The following is a 25,727-nucleotide window of genomic DNA, read 5'->3' as shown; positions in this document are numbered from 1 at the left end:
CAAGAAAGTTGGAACATTATTACACTGCAACTGAAACATGGGGGAAAGAGCCAACTAAGGGGCCACCTGTGAACGTTTGAAAGTTGCTTCATATGGAGGTGAATAAAAGGTTTATGATTTTTTTCTCTGGAAGAAAAATAATATCCAATAATGTGATTTTTTTTTTTTTTTGCAGATCTTTAAAAATGTTGCTAAGCTAGTACCTAATGCAAAATCAGAAAAATAGAAAAGGTTTTATGAGGATGAAAATGATTCATTAGATCATGAAGACCATTAACAAATGTAACTGAAACCTGTAAAAATCTTCCACATGCTACTTCCTACACCTGTGAATCATTACATAAAATCTGTAGTGTGTGATACATTCGGTACAGTGCCACCTGAGCTGGAAGGTTCCTGCATGTTGCTGAAGGGGAACTGGCTAAAAAAAGAAGTGTTTTATTTCTTTGAAGAGCAAATCAATGAGGCTCGGAGAGACCAGAGGACGTAAAGGCCACTCAAGCAACACAACACCGCACTATGTGGCTACCTGCTACATGAAGTGAAAAGGACCTAAAGGGTTTCGTGAATCAAATGCGGTGTGAACACACAGAAGAAATTAAAACCTCAAGCAAGTTATCTTTGACCTCCTCTGGTGATGGAATTATTTAGACTGCTGACTCCTCCTGAGATAAAAGTTGAAGCCGAGGTTGCAGATTTAGTTTATAGACACAGCAGAGCATCGGTTTTTACATCAGCATCAATCATATCAACAGGCCTCAGTGTGAGCATACACCCTCTGAAACTCATCCAGCCCAGTCACTGCATTGGACTGTTGTGGAAACTATTTGTATGTACAGTATATCATCTTTTTAAAGAATTTACAATAAATAAAAACAATTAACAGCAAAGTCGCTTGTAAGTATTGCTATCCATCACAATTCACACGTTATTCAACATAATGATTTTTTTGTACTAAAATCTGACCTCAAGGAGGAGTAGCAGTTCTTGTGAACTGAGGATGGACAATTCACAGCTGGATGGGCTTAAAATAAACAGACTCTGGTGGGGGTCAAGCTCAAATAATGCTGGATTCCCCATTTCTCATATTTTGCAGGTACTTCTTGTCCGGTAAATTCTTGTAGTTTGCAGTTTGTAATGCTAACTTTCCACAAACTTTGCAGCCAGATCAGTGGGCTGATCTGTCCCTCAATGGGGAATTTTGACAAACAACTTAACAGCATCACATAATGAAACACAAACTCAAGGAAATACATAAATCCTGCATGACACAGTCCACAACATGGTAAAAGTTTGTTGGTTTGGTTTGTGTAAGACCTGAGAAAGTACCCCCAAAGACAGAGCCTGAGTGGCTGTCCTCATGACTAAACCAACCTTTATGTGCAGAAGGGATAGAAATCCCTTAAAAATTGAACTTTTAAAAGATGTGTTCTTTTGCTTTAAGCTAAAAAGAAAAATCATCTCAACCTTACGATTTTGATCCATAATTAAAACAAAGGATCCAAGTTGAATTTTGATAAAATAAATATCAGCAAAATGAGGCCAGCAAACTTGTAGCTTGTTTTCCCTCCAATAATCCCATTCGTTAAGCTTAGTTTTACTCCATATTCAACAGATTAAAGGAGCAAACCATCACATTTTGCCTTTCTGTCACTGTACTAATCGTTATAAACCTGCTCTCATTAGACTGTACCTTCCTCCCACAGCAACAAGGTTAACAGTTAAACATCTAAGCTGGTATCTATCAGATCTATCAGTCAAAGCTCCTCATAAATGTATCTACATTAATAATATTGTACAGAAGAAAATGACCCTGCTCTGTATCTATACAGACAGTTTTTTGTTCATTTGAAGGGAATCAGTAGTTTCACCTTTTCAGAATAATTTCAGTGTTATCAGGATTCAAATATTCAGACTGTTTCAGTTTGCTGTCCTGCAGAACAAACAACAGGGATTCTGCAGCTCATGATCCTCAGCGTTATTTAACAATACAAATCAATTAGCCTTTTTAATTTGATTACAAGAAGTATTTTGTGTACTCACAAATTGTGTGATTACAGTTTGTGTTTGCAAGGGTATTTATCATTTATAGACGTTATGAAAATCCTCCAAAAATATGAAGTCTAAGCTAATATTTAAGGGAGACACAGTCACTGAAAATAAAAAAAAACCCAGCACACACTACCAGTGAACACTGTACACACCTTACTGGCACCTGGCAGTGTGTCCTTTGAGCTTTCTGAGCTGTTTTATATTCATTTCACTCTTAAAATTTGAGGCGTTCTCTCTACATTTAATGAATAGCTCACAGGAAGGCTTATAAGCTTGAAGTCAGCAATTCTGTTGATGGCTTTCATCAATAACTAATGACTTACAAGTTCCTGATAAAAGTTAATCGGAGGTTTCTACCAGTGGATCTCACCTGCGTGATTGTTCACCACCAGTAATTATTATTATTGTAAGAATGTAATATTCTGTATAATACAGCTTGTTCTTTGCTCTATAACTTGTTCTCAAACAAATTATAGTTGTTTGAACTCATGAGCTCAGACAAACTGGATTCTTAGTGTGGCAACATAAGAAGCAAACTCAGTTACATTGATTTTATTACCCAATAACTGATTTACTCAGTTATTGGGTAATAAGGAGGACCTGGCAGTAGTTAAATCATTCATTGTGACCATAAACATAATGTAAGATGGACACAGCTACCGTGATGTCACCTGCTGGTTTCTGGATCAACTTTTTGAAGCTTCAACATCAGCATTTTGGTAGATGCTGTGTTATGTTTTTGGAGCTGAGCGCTTGGTGTTATCACCTAACATTAGGAAGCAAGTTTTGTTGGTTCCTGACCTCCCGAGTATTAAGTCAGACATTTTCCTGAAAATAAAGCTGAGTGTCAAGTCCTGTTTCCTGAGTGCTGCATTTGGGTCCTCTCCTGCCCGTCACACAGCGGTGCATTTGACAGGCTCAGATTATACACTGGCTTGGGACCAGCACTGGGAGTACACTAGCTTGTGACCCCCCTGAGTCTCCTCCCAATCTCAAACCAGGGATCTTTCATGTGTGAGGAGAACAGGCTACAACGCCGAGGCAATAAATACTGCTAGGTAATGAACCAAAAAAGAAATACAAAATTTTTCACTCGCTATAACTGCAGCACAACTCCCTTGGAAGGGTCACGGTAATGTTAATGGACAGTTAATTCCCTCAAAGATGCTCTGAAGGGCATAAACACAGTCAAACAATTGGAGGTGAAGGAGATCGTGAGCAGATACAGCTCCTGATGACAGATCAGGGCACAATCAAAGCAGTCCCAATGCTAACTTTAAGTTATAACAAAATAATAATGGGTGAAGTAATTAAATAAAAAAAAAAAAAATCACTCCTTGTACAGCTTTTATGAAGAGGGCTGCAACCTGTGATAGGGAATCTGTACAAAGAGCTAAATGTGCTAATTGCACGGCATAATTTGTGCATTTTAACACTGGGGTCTTTGGGACTGACTCACTTTTGTGGCCAGTGGAGGAACTGTGGTTTCTGGCAGTTCCATGTCGGCTTAAGACCTGGAAGTTGCTGCTTGGTTTTTTGTTAAGGTTTTCTCAGACGTCTTATCTCACAGTGCCTGGGGGATTTATGCCATAAATCTGAGGTCGGTTACTCCCGTTTTTATTGGTTGTTGCTCTTGGTGCATAAATTATGTAAAATAATTAATATGAGGGTATAAATGTCAGCAAACAACAATAATATCAAAAGAAAGCAAATAGAATGCATGATCATAGAACATATTAAATGAAACAGATAATAAATAATATTCTCTAGTTTGTATTTGCCCTTTAACTATAACTACTCACTTGCTTCTGCATCCCACATAAACACTCAAAGCAAAATAAGACACCCTGAATAATGAACCGTCCTGAGTAATAAAGAATAATAAGGCTTAAAAACCCCATAGCTTAAGGATCACGCAATACAAAGTTTTTATTTCTCATCTGAGTAACAATAAAGATCCCCTATCACAGAGAACAGCCATCATGCAAAGGAGAGAATACTTTATTACAAGCCTAGCACCATTATTTTAATTGTTTCCCGTCTGAGTGTTTTTTTTCCCTTAATGGACCAAAAATGGAAAAATAAAACAAATACGATGTCTGTTCTCCCACAATTATCAGGCTTAATAGAGGCACTCGGCACCAAGCCCAGCACTCAGCAGGAATTACTGGCAGCAAAATGACACACTCAACTGTGTCTCTAATAAGGCAACACTGCTGCTTTAGATCCTGCCTGTCACGGAATAGAAGCATAGTGACACTAATTTCTTTAGCTGACTCTCATAAACATGTCCATATTTTGATGTTCCAGGCACATTTAGTTCTCTGACATCCGAAGAACGGACACTGAAAGTCCAGACAGAATAGATTACCTTATAAAAGCAAATAATGAAATCAGTTCAAGGGGAAAGATGAAGTAGATGAGTGCTGCTTTCTCTGTTTTTTTATATATATATATATATATAATTTTTTAAATTTCATTTCACAGCCATAGATATGTCTACATACCAATTCAACATTTATTTTATTTATGCGTAGATCAGATTAGACATCTCTGCCCTTTGAGGATTTTCTTTACTTTTGTTTTTTTTGTTTTTTTACCATTGTAACCATCATTCTTAAAAAAAAATTTAATAGGACAAGAGACTAGGACAAATTAGTGGTTGCCCAGTGACTGCGTTGATTAGTTTGCTTTTTGAGACCAATTGCGAGTGGTTGCTGTGACAAACTGGTAGCCCGGTAGCAACTATGTCAGTATTTGTGGAATTTCTGTATATGTAGATGGAGACAGATTGGTGATTTTTAACAGTTTATCACAGTTAATTGCTATATTATCATAAACATATTGCATGTAATTGCCAACTTGACCCATAGCTGAATGATAGGAGACTGATCACATCTTCAAAGCAACCATTTGCAAGAGATTGCAAGTTAAAACAATTGTGGTTTGCAGTCTCCCACAACTGTTTTCCTTGGCGTCATTTGGTTTTCTCATCATAACAACACTTTAGCACATCTATATTATATTTAATTTATACTATATTTAATTGACTTCACTTTAAAATAGGCTCCACAGCAAGGATGTCTTATTTTTTTAAATGTCTGTTGCCTCAGTCCTCTCAAGAGAGAGACGAGAGAACTCAAGTATGAGCAGTTTGAGAAATGACAAAAGGGGCAAAGAGTGAGGAAGAAAATGCAGAGTGAATGCACTCACCAGGGTGAGGGATAAAAAGGCACAGGTGAACAGTGTGTCAGGTGAACATCAGTCAAGACAATAATGAGGTTGGGAAACGGACAAGGGAGGTACATGCGGAACTAATCTTCAAAAGAAAGCAGGAAATGAAACAAAAGAGAAATCAAGACTCAGGATGTTTTCACACGTGTGTCGTTCAGTCCGTTTAATCCAACTCTGGTTTGGTTTCCTCCTTGGTGTGGTTCATTTGCACAGATGTGACCAGACCAAACACGCTGAGACCCTTTGTTGGAGGTGGTCTCAGTCTGCTTCCAAACAAACTCCACAGTGGTGGTGAGAATATGAGACAAATTCAATCTGGCCCAACTAACAGGTGTATGCTGCAAGTTCAAGTTACAGTGGGGGAAATCATTTTTTGATCCCCTGCTTTGTAAGTTTGCTCACTTACAAAGAAGTGAACAGTCTCTAATTTTTATGGTAGTTTCATTTTAATGTAAAGACACAGAATACCAAACAACAATTCAGAAAAACAAATTGCATAAAAGTTATAAATTGATAAGCATTCGATCCCCTACAACCCGGCCAGAATTCGGATTGTAATCAGCAAATCAATTAATTACAGATACTTCTGATCTCAACTCGTTACGTGTATAAAGCACACGTGTCCACAGAATCAATTTCTTACATGCCAACCTTTCCACCACCATGAGGATTCAAGGATTCTTTATCAAGGATTCAAGGAGAACACTGGGAGCTGCGCGAGCTGTCAAAGGATGTCAGAGACAAGATTGTAGACCTGCACAAGGCCAGAATGGGCAACAAGACCATCAGCAAGCAGCTTAGTGACAAGGTGAAGACTGTTGCTGAGATTTTTCAGAAATGGAAGAAATATAAAATGACTATCAATCACCCCCAGTTTGGAGCTCCATGCAAGATCTTGTCTCGTGGGGGGGATGTGATCATGAAAAAGGTGGAGGATCAGCCCGAAACCACACAGGAGGAGCTTGTTAATGATCTGAAGGCAGTTGGGACCACAGTCACAAAGAACACAATTGGTAACACACTACATGCCGCAATGGATTGAAATCTTGTGGCACCCGCAAGGTCGCCCTGCTCAAGAAGTCACCTGTACGGGCCTCTCTTAAGTTTGCCAGTGAACATCTAAGGGATTCAGAGACAGCTTGAGAGAAAGTGCTGTGGTCAGATGAAACCAAAATCGAGCTCTTGGCAGCAACTTGATCTACCGTGTTTAGAGGAAGAGAAATGCTGAGTACGCCCCAAAGAACACCATCCCTACAGTCGAGCACAGAGGTGGAAACATTTTGCTTTGGAGCAGTTTTTCTGCTAAGAGCATAGGACGACTTGAGGACATTGTGGGGCCAATGGTTGGGGCCATGTGCCATATAATCTTGGATGAGAACCTCCTTCCCTGAGTCAGAACACTGAAGATGGCTCATGGATGGCAATAAACAAAAACATACCGTCAAGGCAACAAAGGAGTGGCTAAAGAAGCACATTAAGGTCATGGAGTGGCCTAGCCACATTCATACCTGGTTTGTTGTGACACATTTTGGTTCACTTGAATTTCATTTAGTTTATTTTCTGTGTGAAAAGAAACCAAAACTCCCGGAAAAACCTACAAGTTTACAAATTCATCACCTGATTGTGAGAGTGACTGAACAATAGAAGGGAAAATTTTGATACACATAGAGGGGTAAAATGGAAGTGACATGGAAAGCACAAAACACAAACTAATGACCACAACAACAATCCGTAACGACCATCACTTTTTTCCCCATTTTGTACCAGCAGGATCATAGGTTTGGTTTGAAGTGAGAGATCGGGCCACACTGAAGTCACATGTTTGGTGCAGTTACATCACTCTGCTGTATGACTACAGCTACACTGTAAATTTGAACTGTTAAGATCAGAACTGTTCAGATCACTTGATATATACCAGAATACTTTTAGGAAGGCAATTAAATTAAAGAAGAGGGAAATTAGATGGAGGTGGGGTCTGAATACAGCCTGATAGGGAACCTTTTGTTTATCCTTTTGTTTATCTTCCTGGATAGCAATTTTTTTTCTGTTAACTCATGCTTTTTCAAATGGGCATTCAAATACTGCCAAAGGCTCTTATTTGTTTTCTACTTGAGAGAGCAGTGGTAAAACGATGACTTCCCACTCAAATATAAAATAAATATAACCCGTGTCTATTGAAATTTGGTTTGATAGTCAAGTCGTGAGTTGCCGGAGGGTTGAGCCGAGCTGGAATTCGTAATTTATTTTTAAAGTTTTAAAATGTTACCATTCTCATGCGGCATGGTACAAATCACAGTACTGAGACAAGAAACATGTACACATATTTTTTTAACATATCTAACATACATATAGAAGTATTTTCAGTCCTTATTGTGATATAAACTTTAGTCAAAGATGCATTTAGAGCAGAGAAAATGCTCAGCAGCAAAGGCAGGGCGAAGCTGTGGTGTACGGAAACGATGCTGCCTACAGAAAAAGACAACATGATACGTACAACATTCACACTTTGCAGGCTCAATCTCTTCAAGAGCCGTGACCCTTTCTCCTCAATCTTTTTTCTTATTTTCCTCCTCCTTCAGTCAAAGACTGGCCTGAGTGAACTATGCATGTAAAATTGGCAGCTCTATACAAACGGCTTGATCAGATATTTTTTGTTTAACGTATGTGCAAAAAGCAGAAACATACACTGGATTAAAGCTTAACTTCCCCTGTAACTTCTAGTTCACTGATTGTTCACTGATTTTCTCTCATTATATGCACCACTGGGTGTTGGAATGTTACATCTCTTGCTGATATTTAGCTGTACTTCTAAACTGTGTTTCCTGCAAAAACAAGTTATTAAGACAGCACCATGAGAGATGATTGGAGAGGTTAATGTGCCGCCTTCATCTGCTTCTATTGTTGCCTTCAACACCTGAACCGTCAGTGAGCTGAGGCAAGTTTTGTGGGGTTGGACTGGGATAAACAGGCAGCTGCATCGTGCTGCTGATTGCGCGAGCACGCTGTGAATACTCGGTTGATCATAATTACTGAGGGGTTGGAGAAAAATGACCACTGCAAAAAGGCAGATGGGAGTGTATCCACACACCTCCCATCTCACATACTCATTCATAATAGTGCTCCTGAACAACAGCCTTAAATAGTTTTTAATGAAGTTGAGTTCCTTTTTGGGGGGAAATTTTTAGCATCTGTGTTCAGAGGAAGTGAGGCTTGGCATTTGTGGTGCCGGGGATGAATTGAAAAAGTCTGAATGAAGAGGAAAAAAAAGAGTGCGGACTCTGAAATTACATTTGAATAAAAAACCTGGCTGCATTAACTTTAGATGCATCTACTACAAATTTATACCAACAAGTTTGAGTTACATTAATATTACATTCAAGCAGCAACATACAGGACTGAAAAATGATGCATATTCCTCACATAGCCACATGACCTAACTGTGCATACAAAAGCAAATCAGTCCCCACAGATGTGATAAAACAACCACCAGAAAAGTCTGTGCTCCAGTTTTCATTAGTGAAATTCTTGTATTTATTTCTGTTACTTGGCACCAGTTAACCTGTATCTTTGTCTATACAATCCATCAGTACAGATGGACATGGCCACAATGCTGGGGTCAAGGCTTCAAAACCTTATGGGTGATAGCTCGGAATAGAAATAGTTATTGTTCCAAATCTGTATACACTAGCTAGAGGTAGAATATCCATTTCATTTTCTTCAGCTTCCAAGGCATATACTTATTACATCACAGTGAACCCACAATTCAGAGCAAAACTTGCAGAACACAAAGAAAGTCAAGAATAAGAAAAACAAAAAAAATTTACAACTTGGGTTTTATTTTTGTAGTCTTGCTCATATCCCCCCATGTGTGTTGTGTTTTGTGTATTCTTGGATGGTGTTCTGTAACTGCAATTTCCAATGTGTGAACTTGTTCACCCACATGGCAATAAACTTCATTCATTCATTCATTCATTGGTTTAAAAGGTTATTGCTGATGTGTGGGAGGATAAAAATAAGTCAAAGAAGTCAATAACAAGCAGTTGGATGATCTGACAAGTTGCAAACAACCCACAAATAAGCCAAAATTTTGCCTACCGTCTTTGCAAGTTGACTCAATGTTTTCTGCACTGACATTTGAACTAAAGTCACTAAAACTGATTTTGATAACTTGTTTGTTTTCATTCTATCATATTCACATTGCCTGCTTGTCTCTGATGTTCCAATCCAACAGTTCGGTTTCTTTTTGCTGTATGGTGCCTAAGAACATGCGGTACACACGTTTATTTAGAGCAAAAGCTCTCAGTGTGTATTTCCCAAGCTGTATGTCCCACATGGCTGCCTGTTTCTCCACCGTGCTATCAGCCTCTTCATCACCAGGGCATATGTCTTCATTACCATATCTGACTGGCCTGCTAACACGCAGGTGGAGGAAGCATCAATCACCAGGAGCAGCAGATAGCAGAATGGATGGGAGAGAAGCATCGATCAAATCCACAGGTAGCTGAACCAAAGTCATGTTAAAGAAGGGGGTTAATGCTTCAAGGGCCACTTGAGGTCAGCTAAGCACCAACTGAGGTCAACGCTGATAATTGAGTGGCTTACAGAGGAGAATGGCAGAGGCACGTCACAAGGTCACGATAGGAAACATCATATCTTCGTCATTGTGTCATCGATTTTGTGGAAAAACAAAGCAGAGCAGCAGATTTGTCATTTTAGAGTTAGACTAAATTAGCTTCTCATGGGCAAAAATGTGGGCTTGAATGTATATTTAAGATTTTCCTTTTAAAGCATAATTTACAATTGTTAAGTTAGCTTGTTGTTCCTGTCAGCGGGAAGCTGGAAGGGTTGGCAGAACTATAAAGATCATTAGTGACCAGGCAAATCCTCTGACTTTATACCATTTTACAGTAAAAATGAGTTCTGCCCACTTACATTCAATAGCAGAAGGGACTTAAATCATCGATTGCTGTGTGTGAATCAGGTCACCATTGATCTGGTGCTATTGCTGAGCCTACATTTGTTTTTCTCTTCAGGAGGGACGTCGAACAAGCGAAAGATCTCTGGTTTGATCCTGGGAGGAGAAACAGATCCCTTCTGAGTTGTGGTTTCAGGAAGGGCATCTACCAAATTAAGATGCAGAGCTACCTGCTGAAAGTCATTTTTTATGCTGGAAGTTGGAAATAAAGTACTCGATGACACCCTCTCCTGTATCTCTCGAGCTCACCACATCCATTTTTGCCATGCAGTCTGATGTAAGGTGAGTTGAACCTGATATGTAAACTGAGTGCAGTATAATTTTTTTTTTAACTGCTAGTAATCTAGTAAACTGTATGCTCACAAAGCAGTTTGCTTGAAGTCTGTGGTTATAATAATACTTTAATAAACTCAGGACAGTTAGGAAGTGTTCATCATTTACTTCATTCACTAACCACAGTGTGGGAACCCACTGGCCAGTCTGCTTATTTAGCCTCTTGGAGCAAAGGTCAGTTTTATGGGGCCATCACTACAGCTAGCAGATATTCAGGCTAAGATTTCTGTTTCCATTCATTGCTCATGTGTCAGTCACACTAGATGAAAAAATAGGACGACATCCTCCTTGTGACCGGGGGGAAAAATTAAACAAAATCGGTGACTGCCCGGCAATTTTTTTTTTAATTTTAAAAAACTAATATTAATGTACACCATCAGCTATTGTTGAAAGGCTTTCTGAGAAAAGTAGTAGGATTTTAGTTCAAAAAAAGGCAGATTCAACCAAAGCCTGAAGTACCTATTCAAATATTATTACCTGATCAACACTGATGTCTGCCTTTAAAGACTGAATCTACCTTCAGGCAGTGAATTGGTTGACCTCTGAGTATAGTGTGGTCATTCACCATATTCTTTTACATACCTCTGTCTCTATTTGTTTTCTAGGTTTTCACCTTTAGTTGGCCTATCTTGGTAAATACAATTCTTTAAGCATGAATGTGCATCTAGAAAAGAACAGGAGCAATACCACAAACAAAACATTTATTGTAGGAAAGAAATTGAATGACACCACAACGATAATCAGAGGGAGCTCAGAGGAGGTGAGCCGGGGTTGGTGTTTGTTTCAATGAGGGATCACTGGGATTGAGCACTGATTGGATAAACTAGACACTGATTAGCAAGGACTGGTCAGGATCTGAGCACATCTCAATGGCTTACCTTCTTGTATCTGGGGACAGGAAGCTGTTTTGTTCCAGCAAACATAAAGCACCAACACACAGAGGCGGTGAGAGCATGCAAAAGAGTAAGGTGGAGAAGGAGAAAAGAAGACATTGATCATGTGAAATTAAAGTTATGGATGATTTTTACACAACACAGAGCGCTGCTGAAATGTGGAAACAGTCTGAGTGGGAAAAAAAAAAACTGATTAAAGCAATACTGGATTTGAATGGTCTGTTGATACAGTAAACATAATTGAAAATCCATTCATTTATTTGTTTATATTTGGCTTTGAGTTAATTGGATTTGAGAGAATAGTTGGTGACAGTTTGAGACAAGTCTTAGTTACAAAAACAGCTCTGCTGCTGGAGAGGGACGGTTTAACACAACAGTTCACACAATAGTAGAAAAAAATTAGGGTTTCAACACATACAACATGAAAACATCTCTGTATGGTGAGAGGAACACCTTCAATGATACTTCTGGCTGTTTCTCACAGTCAAAGCAACTGTGGAACGATTCAAAGCTACGCCAATAATAAGTAAATAAATCTGGGTGTCCATTTCCCACACTAATTTGAGTGAGTTTATTTTTCAGCTCGTTCCTATTCTGGCATGGCTCTTTTATGAGCAGGTCAATCACGCCGTAACCATCATTACTGACACTGTTGTGGTTTTAATAACTGAACCAGCAAGATTCTTGTGTCTAAACCTAATGACTGAGTCAAAGCAAAAATAAAAAGCAAACGAAACACAAAACAAATCAGCAGGTGAAGAAAAAAGCCAAAACAGGAGGGATCTGACGAAGCCAAATTATACTACGACGCTGGATGAAAATATGCTGCACTTTTTTATCGCTGCCGGCTGGCATGCTGTCCAGCTGGCATGCTGTCCAGCCAGTGAATAATCCTCCTAACACACAATTTCATTCTTATCCCTATCATGCATGCTAATCAAAAAAAATTAAAGGAACACTTTGAAAACACATCAGATCTCAACAGGAAAAAAAAAAATCATGCTGGATATCTGTACCGACATGGGCTGGGTAATGTGTTAGGAATGGAAGGATGGTACATTGTTTGATGGAAATGAAAATTATCAACCTACAGAGAGCTGAATTCAAGGACACCCTGAAAATCAAAGTGAAAAAATGATGCAGCAGGTTAGTCCATTTTGCTGAAATTTCATCACAGTAACTTAAAATGATACTCAGTAGTTTTTAGGGCCCCCACGTGCTTGTATGCATGACAATGTCAGGGCATGCTCCTAGAGAGATGACAGATGGTGTCTTGGGGGATCTCCTCCCAGATCTGGACCAGAGCATCACTGAGCTCCTGAACAGTCTGAGGTGCAACCTGGTGGCTTCGGATGGAAGGAGACATAATGTCAGAGAGGTGTTCTACTGGATTTAGGTGAGTGTGGGGGTCAGTCAGTGGTATCAGTTCCTTCATCCTCCAGGAACTGCCTGCATCCACTCGCCACATGAGGCCGGGCATCGTTGTGCACCAGAAGGAACCCAGGACCCACTGCACCACTGTAGGGGTCTGACACTAGAGGACGTCAGGCCCTCAGGCCAACCTCACGAAGTCTGCTACTGATTGTTTGGTCAGAGACATTCACACCAGTGAATGCTCATCTTGCTCCTCAATGCACAAAGGATCAGATACTGGTCCTGCTGATGGGTTAAGGGCCTTCTACGGCCCTGTCCAGCTCTCCACACAGCAAACCTTCTGGCAATGGCATTTATTGATGTGTAATCCTGGAAGAACTGGTCTACCTGCGCACCATCTGTACGGTCCAGGTATCACCTCATGCTACCAGCAGTGACACTGACCCTGGCCAAATGCAAAACTAGTGAAAAGATGAGGAGGAAAAAATGTAAGTGTCCTCCACCTGTAAAACCATTCCTGTTTGGAGGCTGTCTCATTGTTGCCCCTCTAGTTCACCTGTTGTTAATTTCATTAACACCAAAGCAGCTGAAACTGATTAACAACCCCCTCTGATACTTAACTGACTGGATCAATATCCCAGAAATGTAATTAACTTGATGCTAAACTCTGATTAAAAAGTGTTTCTTTCTTTCTTTTTTTTTTATGAGTGGTGTATTAATCTCTTTAATAAGCAAAACTTTTTGTAAATTACTCTAAGGACAATGATGCACAATCAATAAATGACCTTAAAAGTAAAAAAGCCTTCATATAATTTATTGTTTAGCTAACAGACACTTGCAGCCTAAGGCTTTACAGCACCAGATATGAATAACAATTGATTTTGTTGCACCCATGATATAGCAGCTTCTCACTTCATTCTTTCTGAATAGCCTTTTGGGAATGTCTGCTCGACATTTTATCAATATTTAGAGCTGAATTATGACAAGTTGAAAAGTACAAAATAAATAATGTCTCAGATGTTCTTCCATTTATTGTGATGCAGGGAATAAAAATGAAGACAAGCTGTTTCATAAGGCCTTTTTATGTAAAAGCAGTGACACGAAAACAGCAGCAATTATTGATAATAAATTAAAAAATAAAGCAAAAACACCTCTAAAAACCCAAGTGTGTGTTTGTGTGTGTATGCTCTCACATGAGTGTGGGTGCAGCATGAAATAAAAGGAGTGTCTGGAGCAAAAAGAAGAGAATGGAAGATTATTGTGGAGCGTTAATGCAGGTTTTAGTGTAGGTGGTGGTGAATTAGCAGGTCTGGGTTTTGCCACTGACTTGTAAGACAATGTCAGACTCACTGATAAGTGCAGAAAAAGATAAATCACCTTCAGAAACTGCTTCTTTTTTTTCACAGTCATGTGAAAAAGAAAGTTTTCACAGGTCTCTATGGAGTCCTGTGAGAGTACAGTAATATTCAATAGCTTGTAGAATCACCTTTAAGGGCAATAACTTCAAGTAAGTCATTTCCTGTATTACTTTATCAGTCTGTCATATTGTTGCTCAATGACTGCAAGGTGCTCAGGTCCTGTGGCTGCAAATCAAGCCCTCCACTCTCTGGGTCCTCTGTCCTCCTGGCAGGCCTCTCTCTCTCTCTCTCTCTCTCTCTCTCTCTCTCTCTCTCTCTCTCCCTCTCTCTCTCTCTCTCTCTCTCTGTCTCTGTCTGTCTGTCTGTCTGTGTGAGTGTGGACGTGTGAATGGAGAATGTGCTTTCCAGAGGCGGGTACGTGAAAGGTCTCCGCCCCTTTAATGAAGCACCTGTAGTCCTGCACGTAATTACTCACCTGTCTGCTGTTGTGCTGATTACATCCTGACTACAAGAGACTGAAGCTACTCCCAAGCCAATGCCTTTTTGTTGCACTGTGAGGGGTAATATAAGCATAGCTGCGCTTAACGGTCCCATGCTTGGATTATTGTGTTTTTGAGTCCTTGCCTGTTCTCTCCCCTGTTATTGGGAGTGGACACTTAGAGGAGTGCAGAAAAAAAGAGAGAGGGACACGTGGGGATTATTGTCTCAGCTGCATCAGGAAGCCTCAAAGACCAGATAAATGGCCTACTTCTTATATAGTGCTTTTCTAACTGCAGGTGAGCACTCAAAGCGCTCGAATACGGTTTTTCACAATAATGACTCGTTTAACCTTACCAGTGTGCTCTGCAGTTGTGTCCATGTTTAATGGAGATTAACACTCACTACTGTGGTGTGTGGTATGAGGTGTTCACTCACTGAAGGACACCTTCTGTGTAACTGAGCCACGCTAGTAACTTTGACATAGCAGTACTAATTGGCATCCTGGGGATGAGAATGGGCTGCATTTGCCCAATTCTTCTTTCCTAACTCTGTTTTATAGGTTTTTTTTTTTTTTTTTTTTTTTTTTTTCTTAAGCATATTTACAGTTTAAAAATGGCTCAGAAATATTTGGTTAAGAATATGCAAAAGCTGACATAACATGTCTAAAATTGAAACAAATCCTCATTACACAGGCGCAGGAGGAGGTCAAGGAAACTTCTCAGGGAAATCCTGGCTGACAACGCTTTCAATATTTACTCTATTTATTTTTGCTACATTTCAGTATGAAATTCCTTAACGGAAAGGATGTTTGTGGGTTTTCTTGCAAGTCCAGGATTCAAATCTGGGCTTTGAGTATACCCCTCTGTGGAGTGAATTAGTGTTGTGGAATTTGTGATCCTGACTTTGTCTACCTAAATTGATTTGATTCAATGATGCACTTAGACTCACTGTGTGTCTTGCTCATGCCCAGGAGAAGATGATCTCAAAAGATGATCCAAACACACACACATACTGTAGCCAAATATAGGCTAACTAAAAGAATGGGCCCCACCACTGAAATTCAATCATACTAGAGATATGCCATCATTCCCCACTTTAATGTGTTAAAGTTGTCCACCTGATGCTCCGACTCCAAGGTGGCCGCTGTGCCTCCCTCCCTCTCGTCTAGCCTATTCCACCCTGCTCTGTGCAGGCTGAGGCTTCCTTTTGTCTCACCACTTCATGCCTTTTTTTTTTTTTTTTTTTTTTTTTTTCACTCCTTATCTCATTTTCATTTATCTTTGACTTTTGGCTAACCGACCATGTTTTCTAATGCAAGAGTGGCTGACTAGGTGTTACTGCTGACCTTAAAGTGGCACAATAGACTAGACCATTTTCTGCAAATATAATGGGAGGAATATAAACATTTTAAACCAAGAGAAATTGGGAAGTCTTACAGAACTGCACGCATAAATAGCCATTTCTTTCATATACAGACAACAAAAGCTGAAGAAATCTTTTCTTTAGACCCTCCGTATTTTGTAAGCAATATGCATTTGCAATGACTTGCAATAACGCACTGTACGATTGAAGGAATATGATGTACTGTGCAAATAACACTGATGACAAAGAAAAGCCTGGACAGCAACACACAGATGAAGCCAACTGTGAAGAAAGCAAATGGCCCCTTTTGGCTACAGTAACTTTTCCATGAACGTAGGTTTTCAGGAACTCTGGAAATCTGAACCAACTGTACTGTTGTTCAAGTTTCTGCAGGAACTTACACATGTGCTTTGCCTCACAGAACATTCAATCAGATGGCAAACAGAGCTGGTAGCTGCTATCTATATTAAGACGAGAAGAATCTGCAGCAAATCTGACCAGTATTTTGTACTGTGTGCCAAATTGTCAGACAGATGGATAGACAAGCTGATAGACCGCCTGTTATGACTTGCTACTACAAGGACAAAATAGAACAAAGGCGTTGATTCATTTTTAAACTTTGAACATGTGGGGTTTATGCTGTGCCTGTTGGCCTGCAGATCATTCTAGCAGGCAGTGAGGAGCAAGAACCTTTTAGATCTGAAAGAAAGAACCCAGATCAACTGTGACTGTTACCTGCTAAGATAATAAATTGGAAAAGTCAGGTGTGAGTGGAAGCACTAAGGAACGGTGATTGTGGATTCCAGCAGCCGTCTAGCCCACTGTGTCTTAAACCTGGGAGATCAAAAGCTGAAACAGCACTCATTTTCAGGTGCTAATGGATTGTTTCTCATTTTCAGTGAAGCTGATCATCTACATGCGCGAGCTGTTTTAGAGACAGTTGTAAGATTGTAAATTGCCCTGTAATTTTTCTGCACTTCTGAAGCCGAACAACAGAACTATGGTAGAGGAGTGAGGACTGCATCTTTCCATACAGACGGGCCTCCTGCAGAGAGGAGTTCCTCAGATAATTTTATGGTTATATGGTCATGTGCTGAAGCATAACAATGTATAAGCATGGCGGCAAGAGAGCTGTGGCAGAATTACAGCGAATATCTTGTTTTGCCTCTTTCACTCGGTTATCACATGAGGGTGCAGGGCGGGGGGAGATATTCAGCTGAGGTGAGAGGAACTAAAGAAAGCGACAGTGTGTTACTCACCGAGATTTGTAACGGTAAGATAGGAATACACGGTTACATTATGTTTGCATCAGTGAAGTCAAAGAGGTGAATGCTAAAGCTACTGTAGCAGGTAGACGAGCAATTCAAAGAGAATCTACAAGCTGTACTTTGAACTTGCTTGTCATGTTTGAAATGTTGTTCAAAAAATCCTGATTTGCTAAGGTTTCTGACAAATTCTAATGTATGCTAGACCTTTATGACATAATTTGAATTAGCTTCTGTGCTTTTCCAGTAATGACAGTAAAGGGTGATATGTACACGGTAATTAAAGATTAAAGTATATAAAATCAGGTGCACAAGAACAGTTTCTTACTTTGCAGAACCATAGCTAGTGACTGACAAGTTTGCAGAGAGTTGCTTAGTGTCTGAATGAAGTGTATAGTTTCAGTAAGTCTGGGGATGGTGATAAACAACTTTGAAAGAATTAAAGTGTCTCCTTTACTCCTCTACTGTAAAAGACCAATTATTCTTAGACTGGTGTCTGCAGGAAAAGCCTGCACGAGAACAGTGCCATCTTAAGGTGTTTAAAATTGCACCTTTGTAACACTACTGCGTGCCATTTTGGGGATGGTATTTGTTCTGTATAGCACCTTCGATGCCAACTTTAACATCAGCAACATTTCTTCAAAATGTTAGCATAGCTTATGTTAGCAAAAGCATTTAATGTTGGTTATTGCAAACATTTTAGCCTACGGAACAAAGCTGATTTCACAACTCCAGTGCTAACTGTCTCAAACAAAGCCAGAATGTGCATTTCAGGGTAATGTAACAAGTTATTACTACAAATTTAAACTTAACTAATTTGCTTTGCTGAATTGGAAGTAAAACACGATAACATTTTCAGAATTTTGGTATTGAATGGTACTGTAAGTATCAGTTCTGGTGGCATCCCTACTGTAAAAGGATCTATCTTGACTCAAACCACTGTTTTTACCTGAACTTATCATGTAGTTGCAGTGCTTAAATGCAACAAGCAGTGCCTTAAAATGAAAATCACAATTAAAAAAAAAAAAAGTGAACTTCTCCCATCATGGTTTTGTAATTGGGATGCAGTCTCAGCTCCAGGTTCAAGTCCTGCGTTTCCATCAGCGGCTAAAACTTCTGAATATAGATTTTGTCTGTAAATATGAAAACAGTCACATGTTTTGGAGGCACTGGCATTCTACCTCTTCTGTGTAAGTGTATGGATGTGTTGGTATGAACTGCCATCTGAACAGATATCTAGTTACACCAGGAAATTTACAATCTCAAATATCAAAGTCGTGACCTTACTGAGCTTTATCATTATCAACCTGCTTTAAAACCAAGAGCAACTCTGTTGATGGCCGAGGTCTTGAAGATGGGACTGAGTCATTCTGTGCAATTTGCTAAAGTCTCATCGGGGGTGACCGAAAAGAAACGCCCCAAAGAAAAAGATTTAGAGCAGAACATGTTTGTCAGTATTTGAGTCATCATGATTCCACACATTCTGACTGCTCCAGCCAACAACCATCTAGAGGAAGAGCTCCCAGCTCTGAGCTATTTTTTTTTTTTTTCTTACCCTTTCTGGCCATTTACACGTATGTCTTATAAATGCATTAAAGCCCACTGAGGCTAAATTAACTTATTTCTCTCATGCGAACATGGTTGTGTTCTGATTTACTTGGATGAGCCACCTGGAGTGAAGCTGCAGCTATAAATGGAGAAAATTTAGCAACTAAAAACTTAATACTTGACAAATGTTTAAGTCTGATCCTAAAATGTTGTAGCCCACTAGCAGTTTTACATCATTATGTAGAAGTAGCAGCGTAGTAAAACAAGTACTGCACTGATGATGTAATGCTGAACTTTGTGCTTTACTTGAAAGAAAGTGTTTTTATCTATAAAGTGCAGCATTATACGAGACACGACAAAGTCAAGCTCAGTGGCATTCCTGTCAAATCAGCTGATGCTCTTTTTGACGAATCTCATAGGGGGCAGGATTTTGAAGACCCCTAAGCTTGCCTGGATTTCCTGGGCATCTGCAAGCTGCTTTACAACCCATAACAACCATATCTCCATTTTGTGCTGTGTCCTAATTGATCCATGTACTGGCTATTGTACTTTTTCCATTTTTAAATGATCAAACTTTAGAAATTTAATGATTTTGCTGTTGACATTAAAGTTATGGCCATGTCTTCATTCATTCAGATCAAGGAAATCTTGAGAATGTATCCAAAACTGCAGGTTAACAATACAAAGCACTTTGAAATATGGTTGTCAGTGGAAGAATTTCCCTCATTTACAAGCACCAGAAGGGCTGCTGTTCCTTATAAAATAAACAGCCAATGACAGCCCAGAGAGTCATCATTGCTCGCAGCTATAATGTCTGTCTACACCCGGAACTTAATTGAAATACTGTCTGAAGTCAGCACATCTTGGGCTTGAGTAAGTGCCAGTTTCCCTCCCTCCAGGAGTGAATTACTTAGTGAGATGTTAGTCACATGGACACAAAGTTCACTTCAACAAGATAGATTAAATGACACATGGTTTTATTACCTTTTTGGTATCTATCTAAAAATTCAAGGACTAAAGCCAAAGGATCATTGTTTGATTTTTTTTTTTTTTCTTCAGTGGTGTAAAGAATAGGAAAAAAGGTTTTTAATCAGTGATTTTTGCCTTGTAAAAGTAGCTTTCATTTAAGGTAATCCTATAAAAGAGGTCTGGCTCTCTTCCTGTTGACATGTCAAGGCGAGGATTTAATTAAATGTTAATAAGAGAGAGTCTGTGGGCTTTTGTGTCTTATTACCTTCATACTTATTGCTTGGCCCTTCAGTTCCACTTACAAATTAAAAGTAGATTACTATGTGTAGCTGCCAAGAAACCCACAGACCTCTTATATTATGTGTATAGTTTAACTAAAAACGGCTCTGCAACAGTCTCCACAAGCACTGAGTGAAATAATTAGTGGAAAAAGGAACTTAACACTGTGTGGTAATGATTACATTTGTGAGCAGTAAGGAGAATAAGAAAGGTACAGTAAATTATTCATTCTTTTTGAGTCCTAGAAAGCACAAAATCACTAAAGATGATATATTACTTTGTAATAGAGGCATGAGGAGATAGAAAAAAGTAAAAATGCCGAGGTAATGATTAGTGACTTAACGGAAGGGAAATTATGCAGATAGCATTTTGTTGGTATTGTGCTGAGTAAGTGAATGATACAATCTTAAAATGCTGTGTAAAGATTTCTGTCTGCTGATGGAGTTCCGGCACCAGGCCTGTTTGTGCTTGTAGCATGAAATAAAAAAGGGACCTCATACGGCAGGAGCTGTATGAGGTCCCTTTAAAGGACAGCGCAGCAGCAAAGCTGGTCAAGGGTTCAAATCCACCACCTTGCCAGAGAACTTTCTGTGTGGAGTTTGCATGTTTTTCCTGTGCCGACATGGGTACTCCGGCTTTCTCCCACAGTCCAAAGACATGCGTGGTAAACTAATTGGTAATTCAAAATTGACTGTAGGTGTGAGTTTGACCGTTGTCTCTGCAACAGACTGACAACCTGTTACATAGATATGACACCTGGGATCGGCTCTAGCCCTTCCCCTGCAACTCTGAGTTGGATAAGTGGAAGAAAATGGTAAATTACAACAATTTCTGAGCATAAATCTCACAACACCCTGCTGATAAAGTTTCCTGGTCTAGGAAATAGCCTTAAACCTGCATTCAATTTAATGGCCACTAGGAGGCGATAACTGTGGTTGCAAAAAGGTTTCTGGTCCTATTGAAGGCTATGGAAAATGGCCAACGACTTTGACTTTGGTAAATGCTTTCATGATGAGTTTATATTCACACCACATGTTTAAGATTATCCAGGCTATGCTCATTGGCTAACAACCACAGACAGTATAAACTATGGGTGTAGCTACCACAAAGTCACCCACTGGTTTCCGATGTCCTTTTTTTCAAGCCTCGACTTGTTTCTGCCGTCGCCATCTTGGTTGTCAAAAAACCCCAGATGTGACGAGGAAGAGTGGGTCTGATTGTGTCATTCCACAGATAATTTGAATGCCAGTAATTTTCTCAAGATGCAAAGTGTCCAACATGTGACTCAATATTTTCAGCTATGATACACTACACGAGATGAAACCCTGAACTGAAAAAAAGGGTACGTGGAAGAAAATGGATGTATGGATGGGACTTTACAATACTGGCCATTTCTGTACAGTTGCCTTTGGGTGTGCTTCAGTCTCTCTTTTGTTCTTCTCCTGAGAGGTTCAATATGATTATGAGAAGTGGAGCAGAGTCATATAAAGAGTTGAGCCCATCTGAATTTTCTACATTTGACCTATTCATCTATAAAAAGCCTTTTTTATGCCAGTTAAATTCAGCTCTTTTTCCATGTTAGAGTAATTATCCAATCAGTAGCCTTTTGCACCTTCTTCAACCTGTCTTGTTTGTTTTTCAGTCATGATGTTGATGATGATGGTGACCTTTTGTCAGCTTTTGCAATGAAGGACATTTATTTTTCTGACCAAATGCCAGTATGCTTATGATAATAGGCACTGTACATGTGTGCTATCACAGCTGCATAAATAAATAAAAAAAAAAAAAAGTGCCTACACCACACTGCCACTCTACCAACCATAAAAGTTTCCAAGTCTTAATTTTGTACGAATCTCCTAAAATTCAGTAAGCCAAACTCCATAACGTCTCATTAGAGAAATCTGCAATTGAGGCTGAAGTTGAAGCTGGTATTGAAGCAACTGCAGCTTTGGCAGAAAACCCAGCAAAACAATCTATGGTTAAAAAGACCACTAAGAAAACAAATTAAATCATGGAAATTGCTACATACACTCTTTGAGAGAGAAAAATCGTTTCCTCTGCTTGGCTGGGCAGCAGCTGAAGTCTAAGGAGCCGAGCGGTATAGAAAATAAACACCATAAATCAAGATGGCCTGATGCCCACTCTGCTGTCCAACACTCCTGCCAAGACTGGCTCCTCTGATGCCCACTTTCTCACTTACCAGCTATTCACACAGACAGATAGGAAGAGTTATAGCTGCTGACGACAGCCATGGCTCTCAAAACCATCGCTTCATCACAACAAACACAAACAAGGGAACGAGAGGAGGACGACATCGCTTCACTCACTAGTATATATCAGATAAAAATTGTGTTTTTATTAAAAATGAGAGATGGTGAGATAGCACAGTATGCTGGATGTTCGGTAATTATGCAGTTATTGAAAAATGTATCAATGCCACTGTGGCTGTCCCAACCATTTAAACAGCATTCTTTAACATTAATATGCAAGGATATAGTGATAGATGATATTAAAGGTTTTTAAGGTCATCAGCACTGCAACTTGTGTAAATATAATGCTATTTAATAATGAAAAATGTAGATTTGCATGGTGTTAGTAAAAACTAAAGCTGTATTGTCGTAGCCAAGAATTTGAAACACCTGCAGGAAGAGCTGAGTTTTAACGACAGAAGCTCAATGCAAAGAAACAAGAGTTTATCAGTGGGTAAGAAAAGCAACATTTCAGCTCAAAAAGGAACCTTACAGTATAACTGAGAGACAAGTGTAGCAAGATGCTGAATGTCTGAACTGAATTTATCAGAAAAACAGCTGGAATGTGGAAGCTAAATTTGGCATTTGTTGCAAAAAAAATGAGACAAGACGAACAGGAGGACGTCAGAAGACAGAAGGGATTCACACCACAGTATATTCAATTTACCTAGGAGGATTTACCTGTGAGGAAATAAAAAAAAATAATAATAAAAGGTCTGCTTTTAAATATGTTTATTTAACTAAAGGCCATTATGTGATGTTCAAATGTTCACTGTCCTTTCAGGTCTGGTTTGGTCTCCTCCAATACAAAAAATATGACTCTTTAGCTGCCGAAACTTCCATGAATAGAATAGATCTTTATTGTCATTGTACATAGTGAAACGAAATTGTGGGTGCTCCACCCAAGACATAGTCAAACCAAGTCTCTGTGCACTCAATTATATAATAAATCAAGTGAAATACAAATAAATACAAAAACCATACATTACTACACAAGTAAAAAACACAACTGTAAAAACAGTGAACCAGACAGCAAATTGTGGGGTGGCGGAGGGTCATTGTTTATTTACAGTCCGTTGTGGCCCAGGGGAAGAATCTGTTGGTGAGTCTGGTAGTGTGTGATTTTTAATTGACCTGAAACGCCGTCCGGAGGGTAACGGGTCAAAGAAGTGATGGGCAGGATGTGAGGGGGTCTCCTGTGATTGCGCTGATTCTTCTGAGGCAGCAGTTTCTGGATATGTCCTCGAGAGAGAGCAGAGGGCACCCGATGATCTTTTGGGTGGTGGTGATTACCCTCTGCACTGCCTTTCTCAGCTGTGGAGCTTACGCACCGTACGCTCAGACAGTACATCAGTACACTTCCACAGAGGAGTGATGGAAGGCCAGCAGCATTTGGAGGACACGAAAAAAGTGAAGCCGCTGCTGATTCTTGGTGGGGCCTTGGTGTTTTGAGTCCAGGAGAGATCAGCTGAAATGTGGGTGCCAAGGAACCTGAAGGTGGTGAATATTTCCACATGGTCACCATTTATTACAAGGGGGGTGTGGTCTTGTTGATGCTTCCTGAAGTCCATAATCAGTTCTTTGTTTTTTAGAACATTAGACAGATTGTTCACTGAGCACCAATGGGACAGTTTTTCTACCTCAGCCCTATATGCTGTCTCATCCCCATCTGAGATGAGCCCAACCACAGTGATGTCATCTGTATATTTGATGATGATGTTAGTTGGGTGAGTTGGAGTGCAGTCATATGTATAAAGGGTGTACAATAGAGGCCTTGAGGGGAAGCAGTGCTGAGTGAGTGTGGAGGAGAGACAGGGGGGGGCACATCTGACAGATTGTGGGTGGTGGGTGTTGTTATATCCAGATCCAGATAGTCCACAAAGAGCATCCTCACATAGCTCTTCCGCTTGTCCAGGTGACTCAGCACTCTGTGAAGTGTTATTGTAATGGCATCCTCTGTGGACCGGGGGGGGTCAAAGGAGGGAGGGAGGCAGTCCCTGATGTGCTTGGAGACAGTCACTCTAGGCACTACTTTTACTAAAATCTACTGAATAGTGGTAAATAATCTCAGAAAAACAAATCGATTGGCATGATGCCCATTTATGATCTGTTTGTTAGCAATATGCTTTAGAAATACTGATGGGGTAAAAATAGTTGTAAATACCTCTTTCACTCATAACAGTGGGATGTGTAAAGTTGCTATTCCACAGCCTTTCTGCCAGGATGTGTAGGTTGACACAAGAGCAGGCTTCTGCAAAAATATTTACCTCAGCAGCTATCTTACTGAATCTGAGGACATACTGAAAAACTGTCAGTTGGTTTGTATCGATCTACCCTTTATGACCTCGTTAGAAAGTAGTGACAGATGGCTGTGCAGTGACTGATGAGTAAACTGGAATCTGTTTATCTAAATATAAATCAGCTGCGATGGAGAAAAAAAAAAACCAAAGGCACAAAGCAGAGATGCTCGAGTGTGGATGTGAAGACTGCAAAATTTTGCAGTCATCATCACCATCATCATCATCTTGGTAGCTCACCTTGGCTTTGTTGATGGTGCAGTGCAGCGCATTGTTCTCCTGGTCATACAGCAAACTGAATTCCAAGGTTCCCAATGTAGCTGTAAAGAGAGAGAAGAAAAACAGGAAATTAGTCTTAATGGCACACAAACAGTGTTGCTGGGGAAAAGAAGAAATCCAGCTTTGCTCTTCTGATTTGATCACTACCAAAAAAAGAAAAGCAAAAGCCCTAATGGGAAATCTCTTCATGTTTTTGGCACCAGCATGTAACTGTAAGAATCAACATAGCAGTAAACACAAGAAAGGGACACAGCGTTTTGTATTTTATCACGATTTATCTGAATCTCAGAGGGCTCCAGTTATGAATTCAGGGCCATGCCTCTATCCTGTTAACAAACGTCTTATAGAATAAATTTGAACATGAACGGCAACTTCAGTTTTTGATCAGAGAACTGGGGATAAATCCTGGGCTGTGAGGGAGGAAAATCAGCAGTTCCCATGCAAAGTGACCCGAGCTGTTGCTCTTTATAAAGGAAGAACTCACATCATCTTGACCTTTGACTGGATTCTTCACAAGTTGTCCACATTGTTGGCGAGTAAAGAAAAAAGGTTGATGAACGGTGTGTTTTAATTAGAGAAAAGCATAGTGGAGCAGAAAGCTGCCAAGCGCTAAAAAGCTAAAAACAACATCTATTCTTTACAGGTGGGCAGTTCAAGTGTAAGTAAAAAGATAAAAATGTGAAAATTAATGTGCATAATTCAACTGTAAACGGGATAGCTTCTTTCTGTGTGAAGGAGATTTGAGGCAAAGCCGCTTCCTTTTCTCAGCTAATTGACTGC

General features: G+C 39.7%; 1 protein-coding gene across 3 annotated transcripts in view; it reads right to left on the bottom strand.

Annotated features, from left to right (window-relative positions):
- doc2b (double C2-like domains, beta) overlaps positions 1 to 25,727 on the bottom strand; it is a 181,260-nt gene that overhangs the window by 64,768 nt on the left and 90,765 nt on the right. For 2 of the 3 annotated variants that reach the window (XM_030747323.1, XM_030747324.1), the window contains 2 exons: positions 24,909 to 24,988; positions 11,473 to 11,496 (listed from right to left, as the gene is read on the bottom strand). In XM_030747323.1, the coding sequence (XP_030603183.1) occupies positions 11,473 to 11,496; positions 24,909 to 24,988 (104 nt within the window). The remainder of the gene's footprint in view (positions 1 to 11,472; positions 11,497 to 24,908; positions 24,989 to 25,727) is intronic. The other variant, XM_030747325.1, reaches the window with a different exon arrangement.

The sequence above is a fragment of the Archocentrus centrarchus genome, chromosome 14 (assembly GCF_007364275.1).
Source record: "Archocentrus centrarchus isolate MPI-CPG fArcCen1 chromosome 14, fArcCen1, whole genome shotgun sequence".
NCBI lineage: Eukaryota > Metazoa > Chordata > Actinopteri > Cichliformes > Cichlidae > Archocentrus > Archocentrus centrarchus.
Note: the sequence above shows the minus strand (reverse complement) of the source record. Positions and strands in the feature narration are given on the sequence as shown.